At 37.8% G+C, this 14183-nt stretch overlaps 1 protein-coding gene across 1 annotated transcript; it reads right to left on the bottom strand.

The window, feature by feature from the left end:
- On the bottom strand, positions 1-6078 carry trim35-39 (tripartite motif containing 35-39). Its single transcript, XM_084427754.1, has 6 exons — positions 5461-6078; positions 5239-5322; positions 3753-3983; positions 3649-3671; positions 3457-3575; positions 1-815 (listed from the first exon to the last, which is right to left on the bottom strand). The coding sequence occupies exons 1-6, from the start codon at positions 5854-5856 to the stop codon at positions 328-330; spliced, it is 1341 nt and encodes a 446-aa protein (XP_084283880.1). The 5' UTR covers positions 5857-6078; the 3' UTR covers positions 1-327.
- Between the last annotated feature and the right edge of the window lie 8105 nt (positions 6079-14183).

Below are 14183 nucleotides of genomic sequence, written 5' to 3'. Positions count from 1 at the left end.
CCACCTCTAAACTGGAACATTTTAATGTTTGTTTCACTCCACTTGTCTGTGTGTTCATACATTTCCAACACTCCATCCAACATTTTTTAATATCAGCACTTGTTTCAGAATGTTCAGAGAAAGTTACATTCCCATAATGTTTGCCAAATGTTAAATGTAATGTTTCCTTAATGTTCGCCGAAACCAAGAAAAAACACGTTTTTAAAACATGCAATAAAAAGACTTTTTGAACGATAAGATCACTCAGAAATAACGTTTTCGCAACTTAATGGGAACGTTACTAAACCAGTCTTATTTTTGCCACCTGTGGATGTACAGCAATAACTTTTACAAACAATTCACCTGTAAGATCCTCAGATGGGAAAAGCTATAGAAGAATGGAAAGACAGTCTCAGTGAAGCTGGTTGTGAACGTGTATAGATGTGTGTTAGTTACAAGATCAGAGAATGACACCGTTCCTCTGTCATAGTCCAGCTGAACTCTCACCCGCTCGAGCTTCTGTTCCACAGGAAAACCAGACTCTTCAAACAGTCTGTACTGCACACTCCACACACCAGTGTCAAAGAAATCACATCCCTTCCTCTGGCTCGATGCCGCAGTTACTCCCAGAGCCCAGGACGAGCTCTCTTTAACCTCCACGTCCCAGCAGTGCGTCCCCGAGTCAAACCCCTCTGAACCCAGAACGCAGGAATGCTCGTCAAATCTCTCTGGATTATCAGGAAGCGTTTGACTGTCCAAACTGCATCTCAGACTGGTCAGATCATCAGACAAGAGGAGATCCGGATGAGCTGTATTTGGATCCAGAACCACAGGAGCTGATGAGACACAATCAACAGCTGCTTTTATTCTGATCTCCATATGAGCGAGAGTGAACTGTACACAAATTAAGATGGATTATGAACACTCTGAAACACTGCCACGTTACTGGGGCCATCCAACCTTTCATCCAAATGGATTGTGGATGAATTTAGAAACATTTAGAAACAAAGTTGAACAGAAATAAACACAAACAGAAAAAGGAAATCTTGCATATGAAATTATACCAAAGTATGAACTAAATAGTGTAAAATATGCATTGCTTACACTGGCCTAAATCAATGATAAGATGTGCTGTCCCAATCACCCAAATGTTACCGAAAACGGTATTTTGGATCAGTTTACATAAAAGGGTATGTGTTGGGCTGATGTTTTTAATTCATGTCAAGAAACCTTACACAAGGCGGAAATTCAAAATTGTCCCAATCACCCTTAATTCACCCCTATGCTTTGGGCTTGACTTGAGCGCTTGAAAACAATGTCCACTAGATAGTGTGAATGCGCCAAACGTGTCTTTCCGCACTCACAGCCAACGGAGTAAACTTTGAAATGCTCGCGCAAAGTAGAATGCAAAAAATGAAGTATACCCGGGCCTTAAGAAATTTAATTTTTTGCATCCCATGATAAAAACGGTAGAGATCTGCTATAAAAATGTAACTAAATTTCAATGTATGCCAAAGTTGTTCTCTTGTTTACAGCTCATTTTGGTGTTGTAGGTCATCTGGTTATTCCACACATTATGACTAAATCTTTAAAGTCCCCCTGTAGTCAGTACTTTTATCCCTTAAAACTCTTTGATCACCAAAATTACATATTACATTTTTTTCCTTGAAAAAAAAATTCTTCATACCTTAAAATAGCTTGAATGTAACTCTACACCCTTGCCTCATTTAATATATGTGGTTCTATGAATATGCAAATTAGCCCCGCCTCCACTCACTCACACCAGCTCAGAGATCCACTCGTTGACGATCACACATTGACGTGATTGGTTACAAGGTAGTTTGTGACGTCAGAAACACCAGCGATTTCAAACCGCGTTTTTGAGACTGTGTTTGATTCATTGCAGGTTTTAAGGAGAAAATACTCAGCAATGGTGTTGACTTATGAATTTACACATGGTTTGTCTCAAAGCATATAAAAAACACTACATAGACATATTAAAAAATTGATTTTCACCACAGTGGGAATTTAACATTCACCCATCTGTCATTTAAGCTGTATGTGCAACAGCGCAGTGGTTCTCAACCAGCGCCGGTACCCTCAGCAAATGTCCAAGGGGCCGAAAAATAGCTAAAAATGATTAAAAATAAAACAAACTTTAAAAAGACAGCTAACAATCAATACATTTTTCTTATTTCAATTTGTTCCCTTGGTCTTCGAAAGCCTGGATACTGTATATGAGGGGATTTTAAAAGTGTGATTTCCAGACATCGTAAAGTCATGGAAATTTCTATAATGAATATTAATTTCATAGTTATATCACGCTCTAAACTATTTTATTAGGCAGAAATAGCTATTTGTTAATTCAAGACAAACCTTATCATGTAATCACAGTTCCTTAAATATCGGCAATTATGAAATGTAATTATTTTAATATATATTGCCACTCCTTATTTCCTTGTTTATGTATAAAGTTGAGAACACTATCGTTCAAAAGTCAGTACGATTTTTTTAAAGAAATACCTTTCTTTAGCAAGGATACATTAAAGGGGTGGTAATGCCCTTTTCAAAAGATGTAAAATAAGTCTCTGATGTCCCCAGAGTGTGTATGTGAAGTTTAGCTCAAAATACCCCACAGATATTTTTATATAGCATGTTAAAAATTTCACTTTTTGAGGATGAGCCAAAACGCACCGTTTTTGTGTCTGTCCCTTTAAATGCAAATGAGCTGCTGCTCCTGGCACAGGGGGCGGAGCTTCAAGAGTTTGTGTCCTTTTACCTCACACACACATGCACTGGAGATTTCAAACTCTTTTAGCCTTTTATGTTCAAACAGTCAGAAAGATGGAGAGACTTAAGAAGAAGTGACAACACGTAGAAGCAACAGGACATTTCTGAATGGTTAGGTGATGAATTTATGTAGCTTATGTGTAGTTATCTTCTAGTCATTGATTAGCATATTCTGTCTTGATCATCTATAAATCGTGTTCCGGGGGCGGGGTTTATGTAAATATTAGGGTTTGTGATGTCACTAACCCAGGAGGAATGTCCTGTAGTCCCTACCAGCCGTTTGTTGTAGTCCTTAAAAAGCGATTTCTTTAAAAGCAAATATCTCCCTTTGCTTTGAACTTTGAGCATTGTAACTTTGCAGAGGTTGTTTATGCTCAAACAGCAACATTACACACTAACTAAAGTTAGAAAAGTGAAATCATATTCAACCACCCCTTTAAACTAAACAAAAGTGACAGTAAAGACATTTACAAAGTTACAAAAACTTCAAAATTACATGTTACAAAATATTTATATTGCAAATAAAGGCTGTTATTTTGAACTTTCTATTCAAGATTCAATTCAAAGAGCCTTGGTGAGCAAAAAGACCCAAGCTTTCAGAACTCTAGCGTTCTTCGCCTTTGAATACTGTCTTGGACACCCTTGCAGTCAAACTATTTGAGAATCACTTTTCTAAAGAAGACTCACTGTTTTGGACAATGCCTTGCGCCTTCTTCCAGACTCTGAACGGCAGGTTGCCCAAGTAACGCGCCACATGAATCAAAGCTCCAGAAGCCATGTGTGGATCCGGCTGCGAGCTCTGGACTCTGGAACCACATTTAGGAGTCAGAACTACAGTGACTTTGGATCAGAAACAAGAGAAACCAGTAGATCACTCACCTTTCCATTGTGACTGGAAAGTTCTGCAGAATAAACAGACAATTTATTATCTCCTAAAATGATAGGTTGTGATCAATCAATTAATCAATTATCAGAAATGAGACCTTTAGAAACAAGACTTCGCTGGCATTCATCATCTCCTCCATGTCTTGGATTGTGTGTGAAAGAGCTGAGATGTGTCTGTTCATCTCCTCAAGCTTCTCCTTCATCTTCTGGTTCTTCCGCTCCTTTTCCTCCCTCAGTGCAGTGATTGCGATTTCTTCTTCATCTCCGAGGAACTGATGAAGCTTCTCAAACTCCAGTTTAATCTGACGCTCTGTGTGCTCAGCTTGAGACTGAAATTAAATAACATTCACTTTATTAATAATAATACATTTGATTTGTAATGCTCTTTTCTTACATATTTATGTTGTTATGCCACAACAATTTAATTAAATAACCAAGTTAATAAAGATTGCATTAAATAAGCATAATCAACTATTTAAAACATTCCAGAGTTCAATTATGTGAATGAACACACATCATTTATGACTAGTGAAAAACTTCTTGTGAAAAATGAGTGTGCTTAATTGTACTGAATGTGCAATTGTAGTGTACTTCACATCGCAAAAGAATATAAAAAAAAAACCTTTACTAGCAGATAATATAATAATAATTAAATAAGTGCACTTCAACAGAGTACACTGTCATAACTGTTTCTTAACACACTTAAGTAACGTTACAATTCTAAAAAGTACACTTTGTTATAGTGAAATTAAAAGTTTACTTTAAAGTACATGTAAGAGCCATATTTCATATTTTTAGAATTTATATTTTCACTTTTTTTTTGCAAATATGGTCATAAAATATTGAAAATATTTCTTTGGTTTATATTTGTTCTATTATTAAAGCTACACTGTGTAATATTTTAAGTTGATTTTTAGCAAAAACCACTCATACGTTCTCATTAATGTGTAATCACTAAAACCAACTAATTAAGTATTCTCGTAAGTGTAGAATCTGCCATTTAGAATACATACGAGCGAGTCGCTCGAATGGCGGCAGCCATGTTGCGCCTCCATCTTGAAAATACATTAGCCAAAGAGGGACATACCTGGAAATTCAAGCTTCGCCTTTCGCGTTTTGACACTCAGTGGCACCGTGACGAATGCGAGGGGGACATTACTCACGACTGCCGGCAGATTTGAAATAATACGGCCACTGTAGGAGTTAAAACGCCCTCGGAATGGGAGGGGCTAGAAAGTAATATTCAGTTGGTAGTCATATACAATTTCACTGCTAGACGGGAGAAAATCCTACACAGTGTAGCTTTAATGACAGAATTATCCTTTTTGGGTGAACTATCCCTTTAAGTCCGACTTAAGTGGGTCTTATAATAGCATTTCATTATCTGCAATAAATGTCATGTTAAGTAAATATTAGTTTGCACTTATGCATTTTCTTTTTTGTATGCTACTAAATAAAAAATATGTGTACTCATTTTTCACAAGGATTAACCTGTTAAGTTGACTTTAAAGAAATGTAATCATAATAAACTGGAATCGGTTACATTAAATTTTAGACCCTACCTGCGTGATTCTGTATCCTCACCTTTATGTGTTGAATTGTTTTCACACACTCCCCTTTCATTTTCTCCCTGTGTTTAAGTTTCTCTTGTAAGAACCTCAGCTCCTCCTAGAATTGAACAAAATATAAAATAATATAAAAAGAGTATAGTGATATGACCAAAGTGGCAGAGAGAAATACTGAGTGTATGAATGTGATGATATCTGTGACTATTTAGTGATATGAAACAAGAGACATTTGTCCTACCTTATAAGATGAAACCACTTCACTGATGGGTCTGAATGTGTGCTTGACATGTTTCTGTGAATCTCTGCACACTAAACACACAGGCTGTTTGTCCTCCAGACAGAAGAGTTTGAGTTTCTCGCTGTGTAAACTGCAGACCTCCTCAGACCCTGATGATGAACTCTCATTTCTCCCCTTCAGGAAGGACTCGCACAAGTTTCTTAACACAAGATTACACGGAGGATCATCTCGTGACGACCTTCTCCTGCAGAGAGGACACTCCCTAGTGTTCTTGCTTCTCCAGAACTGTTGAAGACACTCTTTACAGAAACTGTGACTACACGACAGAAGAACAGGAGCCTTGAAGATTTCACAGCAAATTGCACAAGACATTTCCTTTGCAGATAGTGAATCCATTTTCACGATTTTTTTTTCAAACGAGACTTCACTTTCCCGGAAGAAAAGTAAACATGAAGGAAAATCACACAAACTATGCTGGCTATTTGGAAATAAACTTCTCAAAAATCCCCTTTGAAAGTGTCTCTCTTCTTCTCCACTGATTGCAGGTTTTTTTATGCTTTTGTCGAGACACAGAAAGTAAAAACACTGAGACAGTCAAGTCTCGCAAGTTTTTTAATCACCTTTGGGTATTTAAAACAGGTCCGACGACACCATCAGAATTTCTTTCCTGTGACGTGGCTTGAAGAGCGAGATGGAGAGATTTGCGCGTGCATGCGAGGAGGAGCTGGAGGAAAGTGAAGTCGGACACTTTATGCTTCCCGTAGACGCTCGCGCTGTTTGCGATGCATACAGTAGGCTACTTTATCACAGCTGAAGTGAAATAGATGCAATATTTGTCAAATACACAGATGTTTCAGAGACATTTTCATTCAGTACTTTATGTACTGCTTAAAGGTACAATATGTAAGAATTTTGTATCAAAATATCCAAAAACCACTTGCACAGTGTTATATATTTCTTTCAATTGTGTACTTACATTATCTTAAATGTTTCCAAGAATTTGTAAATTCAGAGAAATTCACAATTTTCAAAAAGTGCCCTTCCCTTGTCAATGGCATATCCGCGTTATCCCTGGTTTCTGCTTGTACTGCCATAGTAACCCTAGCAACAGATGTGGACAACTGCGATCATGGCAAGCAGACTTTGGGAAAAAAGGAAACCTAAACCAAGGATCAATATCAGCGTGGCACGTCCGTGACTAACTTCAGCTTGACAGGGATGCCGCTCTTGCATGTGCTTTATTAGACAGGTGAGCAAATGTAGGCTATATAAAACAAATCAATGTTATATAGATGATGAAATGTTAGAATATGATCAGAATGTTATTCTAATGTTGATCTAGCTTACTGCTAGTCTCATAGCCAACAAACTAACACATAGAATAACATCATAACTTTCAACACACTCAAATGTGCAATTTAGTATGATATGTATCAGGTTTCTTGTATACAAACAATACCGGATGCGCGTGCATCCAGGAGGCAAAAAAACTCTATCTGTTATGCTGAGTTCTGTAAAAGAACATTATAATTAACGTTGATTTCGCATTGTTTGTAATTTCACGTTGACTCAATAATAAACTGCTATTTCAGAGTTGGATCTGTTTGTTTGTGTTTCATATTAATATAACATTATGTAAAACGTCCAACTGTTCACGAATCAAAATCCGGACATACTGTGATGCATGTATGAATTATCATGTTAGACTAGTTAGTAATGTAATAGCCAATGTTAGCAGTGCAGCATCTATAGAGCCCGAATTTGCTTTTATATAAGTTAACCTTGTTTACGTTACTTTACGACCTGCAACATTTCATGACTGCACACATATAACTTACTTTACTGTAAATCAAAGATTTGACGATGGATTATGTGGGAAGCCTTAGTACCTCCGACCGTGGCGATTATATTAAAAAAACTTACTCTCAGCAATGGTGAGATCTTGCCGGATCCCTACGCAATACATGACGATCTTTGGATTGTGGATGACAAGAAGTGGCCATGCAATTGTATGGCCTGATACAGTGAGGAAAATAAGTATTTGAACACCCTGCTATTTTGCAAGTTCTCCCACTTAGAAATCATGGAGGGGTCTGCAATTGTCATCGTAGGTGCATGTCCACTGTGAGAGACATAATCTAAAAAAAAAAATCCAGAAATCACAATGTATGATTTTTTAACTATTTATTTGTATGATACAGCTGCAAATAAGTATTTGAACACCTGAGAAAATCAATGTTAATATTTGGTACAGTAGCCTTTGTTTGCAATTACAGAGGTCAAACGTTTCCTGTAGTTTTTCACCAGGTTTGCACACACTGCAGGAGGGATTTTGGCCCACTCCTCCACACAGATCTTCTCTAGATCAGTCAGGTTTCTGGGCTGTCGCTGAGAAACACGGAGTTTGAGCTCCCTCCAAAGATTCTCTATTGGGTTTAGGTCTGGAGACTGGCTAGGCCACGCCAGAACCTTGATATGCTTCTTACAGAGCCACTCCTTGATTATCCCGGCTGTGTGCTTCGGGTCACTGTCATGTTGGAAGACCCAGCCTCGACCCATCTTCAATGCTCTAACTGAGGGAAGGAGGTTGTTCCCCAAAATCTCGCAATACATGGCCCCGGTCATCCTCTCCTTAATACAGTGCAGTCGCCCTGTCCCATGTGCAGAAAAACACCCCCAAAGCATGATGCTACCACCCCCATGCTTCACAGTAGGGATGGTGTTCTTGGGATGGTACTCATCATTCTTCTTCCTCCAAACACGTTTAGTGGAATTATGACCAAAAAGTTCTATTTTGGTCTCATCTGACCACGTGACTTTCTCCCATGACTCCTCTGGATCATCCAAATGGTCATTGGCAAACTTAAGACGGGCCTTGACATGTGCTGGTTTAAGCAGGGGAACCTTCCGTGCCATGCATGATTTCAAACCATGACGTCTTAGTGTATTACCAACAGTAACCTTGGAAACGGTGGTCCCAGCTCTTTTCAGGTCATTGACCAGCTCCTCCCGTGTAGTTCTGGGCTGATTTCTCACCTTTCTTAGGATCATTGAGACCCCACGAGGTGAGATCTTGCATGGAGCCCCAGTCCGAGGGAGATTGACAGTCATGTTTAGCTTCTTCCATTTTCTAATGATTGCTCCAACAGTGGACCTTTTTTCACCAAGCTGCTTGGCAATTTCCCCGTAGCCCTTTCCAGCCTTGTGGAGGTGTACAATTTTGTCTCTAGTGTCTTTGGACAGCTCTTTGGTCTTGGCCATGTTAGTAGTTGGATTCTTACTGATTGTATGGGGTGGACAGGTGTCTTTATGCAGCTAACGACCTCAAACAGGTGCATCTAATTTAGGATAATAAATGGAGTGGAGGTGGACATTTTAAAGGCAGACTAACAGGTCTTTGAGGGTCAGAATTCTAGCTGATAGACAGGTGTTCAAATACTTATTTGCAGCTGTATCATACAAATAAATAGTTAAAAAATCATATATTGTGATTTCTGGATTTTTTTAGATTATGTCTCTCACAGTGGACATGCACCTACGATGACAATTTCAGACCCCTCCATGATTTCCAAGTGGGAGAACTTGCAAAATAGCATTATCTTATTCAGACACCAAGTGTGTATACAAGAGAAATGATTAGAGCGTACAAATCCCTTGATGCATACAACTATGTGCTATGTGGTCATGTGCAGCTCGTCAAATACTTTGATGCTGCACCGGATTTTTGCGTGTTGAGGTCAGATGTGCACCCTAGTCAAAGGCCTGGGTGTATGTCCATAAGGGCCTTGGTTACATACGCAACAACTCCTTGGCATTTTGACTTAGCGACAACCCCACCACTATGCTACTAGCCTATACCCTTTACTCTGGTACGAAGACCGCGGGTCTTTTTTGCCTCCTGGTTGTGTGCGCAAGCAGTGATGACGTCGCCGAGAAATCCATGTATTGACCAAGTGAAACAGCGGTGCGTTACCTCACAAGCTTCATTCGTCTAATAAACTGATCTGTGTGAGTAGTAATTCAGCACTTGCTGATAATTCGGTAGAAAATGTCCTTATTCCTTTATATCCACGGGACTCGCGTGTGGCGCTGATGTCTCTCATTAGCAATCGCGCCCTGCTTTATACCACAGCCACGTTAAAAACATCAATGTTTTCACTCATCCATAAACATTATTTCCCCTTAAACATGCTTAACGTTAGATCCATCGGCATGACGACAAGTTCCATCCACGCTCGTTTACTGCATCATCAATCTACGCCTTTGTTATTGTAAGAGGTTAGCGATCCCTAGTGGCGAAAAAAAATATAAGCCTGATATACTATTTGACAATGAAGTGGGATCTACATTTTTTATCAGTTATATTTTGATAAACATGACACAATATATCACGATATTACAAATTACAATATATAACAATATATAATGTTGTATCATCCTGTAGCTGATATCTGTATAGCTGTATATCTGAAATATTCTGCTATATGTGTGCAAGATGGAACTTGCTTGGAATTCTACTTGTGATAATTAAGGTTTATCTGAGATAATTGTATTCAGCTGATTGTCCTTAATTGCTGACCTGCTTAAAAAGGGTGAATGAAACGTTTGCTTGCTGGTGTCTGTTTGTTTTTAACTCGCATGCACTTTGCACTTTTTGCACGATGCAATTTATAAAATAAAAAAATGTTTTTGTAGACTTTTTCAGTCTTGAGTGGATCAGTGTGCGGTCAGCCACCCTTTTTGTTCATTCTGCAATATATCGCGACAACATGAAAAGAGATTTTACTGTTATAAACATACAGATTGTACACTGGGAACACTCACATCTGACGGCTGAGTCAGCCGTCTGCTCTCGAATCGCAAGAGTACTTTGATGTCGTACTTCACAGTGATGTGGCGTCTGCGCTGTTTCAAGTCAGACAAAATTTCTAACCAGCATACACTGCTTCAAGTCAATCACCTATCGGTCTGTGCAGCATGAAGACGAACAAGCCTAATGTGTCCCACTGTAGTCCGACTTGCTCTGATGTCATGCTGAGGTGTGTCAAAAAACTCTGGCGACGGCGAGGCGGCCGTGTCGGATTCTGCAGTCAGTTGCTCTCCACCGACTGCGCTGATCAAAAGCATGATGGAAACGACTTGCAGACGACACAGCTTGATGCTCATTGGTTTAAACAACCGTGATGATGTATTGATCTCTTTTAAAAAGCTATGATTTTAAAACTCTGATATTATATTTACAGCCTGTGAATGAGACGCACACTACACATCATAACCATTACTAATCACTGTTTTGTAACAGTTTTAAATCTAAAAGGAGAATATATTCAAACAAATTTTTGTTCGACTTGAAGTGGTGATGTGTAGACTGATCTGTGTATGACATCAAAGTAACCTAAAAGGGCCTAAAACTAACCTTTTGCCACACCCGCCAATGGAAAATTTAAATTTGTATTTGTAATTTAAGGTCTGTTACTTGTATATGACAATAAATATGGTGAACAAGATTCCCAAAGTAGCCTATTTGATATTTATTTTCATTCGAAATACATTTTTATCAATCATTTTTTACTTTAATACAGTTTGGGGATATTCACACATAATTTCTACACATAATGTAGCCTACATGATATCAGTTTTAAAATCCAAGCTTTTCATACTAATCGTGTATGTCATTGTTAGTAAACAAGTTAAATAAACTAGTGAGAAATGTGTTGTAAGATTAAGAAAGTTTATTTTCTAAAAGTGCACTGTAAAATATTTCTAGGATTTAACGAAATGTTACAGTAACTTCTTTGCATTATGATAATTAGTGTTCTCTTCGACATGCAACTTATTTACTTTTTCAATTCTTTTCTCCCAGTCAGTGTAACAGAACACAACCGTCTGAGCATTTAGTGATCTAATATAGAGCAATACTAAAATAATACTGTTTTTACAGAACTGAAATATATTCTGAACAGTTAAGGGTGAAGCAGACGTTTGAGGTTGTCACTGCTGGTGAAGATTTAGTATATGAGATAACATATACAACATGAAAAACACAGAAGCAACTTTAATTTAAAAATGTTTTATTTTGCATATTAATAGTTATTTTCCATTTGTCAAATTAATTCATTTATTATTATTAAATTTTTTGTTGCAATTTTATTTATATTTTTCTATATTATAGAAAATATATTTTAAAATTATAAAATATAATGTCAATATGTAATTTTTTTTTATCTTCTTCCTCTTCTTTTTTTGTCTTTTGGACATCGTTTCCATTAACCGATGTTATACGACTAAAATGTAATTTTTTCCTCTCATGAGAAGTCATTCCAAAAATCATGGCAACGGATGTTGGTAGGTTTACGTATATCACAATCACCGCACTAGACATTATTTTTAATGGAAGGAAACGTAGGCAAGGAAAGTCCCTTATATTAGTGAGCGGCACGTATCAGATGTTTCTGGTGTTTCTCCCTCATATCTGCTTCAAGGTCTTGATAAAATGTGGCATTTCTTTGTTGTTTAGAATACAGTATTCCCGTGATACTTTTGTCTTTTATGAGTTTATTTACCGCGTCATCGTTAAAGACTGATCATGTGACTTTTACATACGTCAGGTGACCTGTTGTACAGTAAATACGAAAAAACTGTTGCAGTTTCCATTGCAGGTTTGAGAAATATTCCCTTTTCGAATTGCCTGAAAAAAAACCTCATGCGAGCGTAAAATTCTTTTTTGCAATATATGTGAGTTTTTGCGAAATTGACGTGTTTCCATTTGCGCAATTTGAAGGGTAATGGAAATGTTTATTATTTGGAAGAAAAAAACTCAACTAATGCTGTAAAGTTAAACTATACAGGGAACCCTGTCAGCTGTTACATTACTATAATATTAAAGTTTAAATTTAACAACTGATTTGTATACAATTAAAGCTACAATATGCAAGAATTTTTTGCCGCTAGAGGGCGCTACATTCCAAACAACAACAACGGCGTAGCTTGATGACGATGTGAAGGAGCGTGGAATGATGGCAACTGTCGTTTTAAACTCCACCGTGGATGTAAATCAGTCAGATGGGAATCGAAAAATCATGTTCATGGATGAGGCTAAGTTCTTTTTTTATAATGACATGCTTTTTGTGGCGAGGGGGGCGTGGTTCAGCGCGGTCTGTAATGGGAGAGAGAAGAGACGAGCGTGGGACACAAGTAGGTCAAGTGCAAATGACGAACACCTGTGTCTTATTGCCGTGATCCGCGTGGAGAGACCGCTTATAAGCCGCGCGCTGGAACGAGAGAGAGACTGAAGAGAAAATTGGACGCAGAGAAAGAAAAGCGGTGGATCCGAGCTCTCATTTTTGAACTGTTTTGAGCCGTCGCGGTTGCCACAGTGAATGCGCGTTGTGCACGACTTTTGTTTGTTTTGCTTTATTTTAATAAAGTACGAGTCCCAGTCACGCCGACCCCTGTCTTCTTCCTTCCTGACTCTTGAACCTCATCACACTTTTATTTCATTAAAATGAATTAACCGCAAGTAAGGTTTAATACTAAATTGGTTATCATATATGATGTTACTGTATGTCGAATTCACTGTTGTGATAACGCGCCGCAGTTTTAAGTGTTCTAAACAATTGTTGTAAAAGTACATTCGAACATACCCACATCATTTGCCAAAATACTGATTAATCTTTATGTATAACACATGCTATATTTATTTACATGGCCATAAACACCAGACGTGATAAACAATGTCAATAAACTAAACACAAATCTAAAGCAATATATACTTCCCTTACATAAACATAACTTACCGAATGCTACATTTGGAAAATATAAAATTAAGCATGCTTTGTCGACAGAAGCAGCTGCAATCGGTAAAGAATAATTGTGTTCCATAACGACTGCACGAAACAAGCTAACGTTTGTTGCTTGATAGACGCTACAACTACAACTTCCGCATTTGTCCAGGACTCCACGCAGTACGAGCGGAAACCGAGGGTAACACGGATATGACGCAATTGACTGGCGACTCCCAGCTCCCCCCGCTCTAACGCCCCGTTTCCTTGGTTAAAATCGCAATTTTCTCACGATTTAAAAATAGTTGGAAACATTTGGGATATTGTAAGTAATCAACTTAACAAAATATATAACACTGGCCTTGAGATTATGGGATATTTTAATGCAAAATTCTTGCATATTGTACCTTTAATTTACAATTATACGTTTTTTTTTATAATAATAACGTTCAAATATTTTGAATGATATAAGAGTAACATATAATATGTAATATGCCTATAGTGCATATATTTAGCAAAATGCTCTTCTTTAGAGTTAATTTTTCTTGCTAACTAACAAGTCTTAGAATGTCCAGAGGTTAATGTAACGTTACGTGTATATTGTTTACAAGCTGTTTTACTGACCGCTTTCCGCAGTTGAAACACTGATTGAGCGATTACATGAGACCCTTCAGTAAGTTGTTCTGTATCTTTCAATATACTTTCTGATGTTCATTCATGTTTATTTGGTGCTGTAACTAGTAGTAGTAAAGAGGAAGAGATGATCGGTTCAACTGCTGCTTGAACCAAAGCACTACAGCGATCTGTCACGCCACATTAAAGAGCACCAAAACGGTATTTACTGTTTGAACTTCGTAACAAAATTGACAGAATTTGAAAGCTAAGACTTTGTTTCATATCAAAAGTAGCCTGATCTGTCTTGTCTTGTCTGTCTGCGTGTTG

The sequence above is a fragment of the Rutilus rutilus genome, assembly GCF_951802725.1.
Source record: "Rutilus rutilus genome assembly, chromosome: 13".
Classification (NCBI taxonomy): Eukaryota; Metazoa; Chordata; class Actinopteri; order Cypriniformes; family Leuciscidae; genus Rutilus; species Rutilus rutilus.
This window is presented reverse-complemented; position numbering and strand designations above follow the sequence as displayed.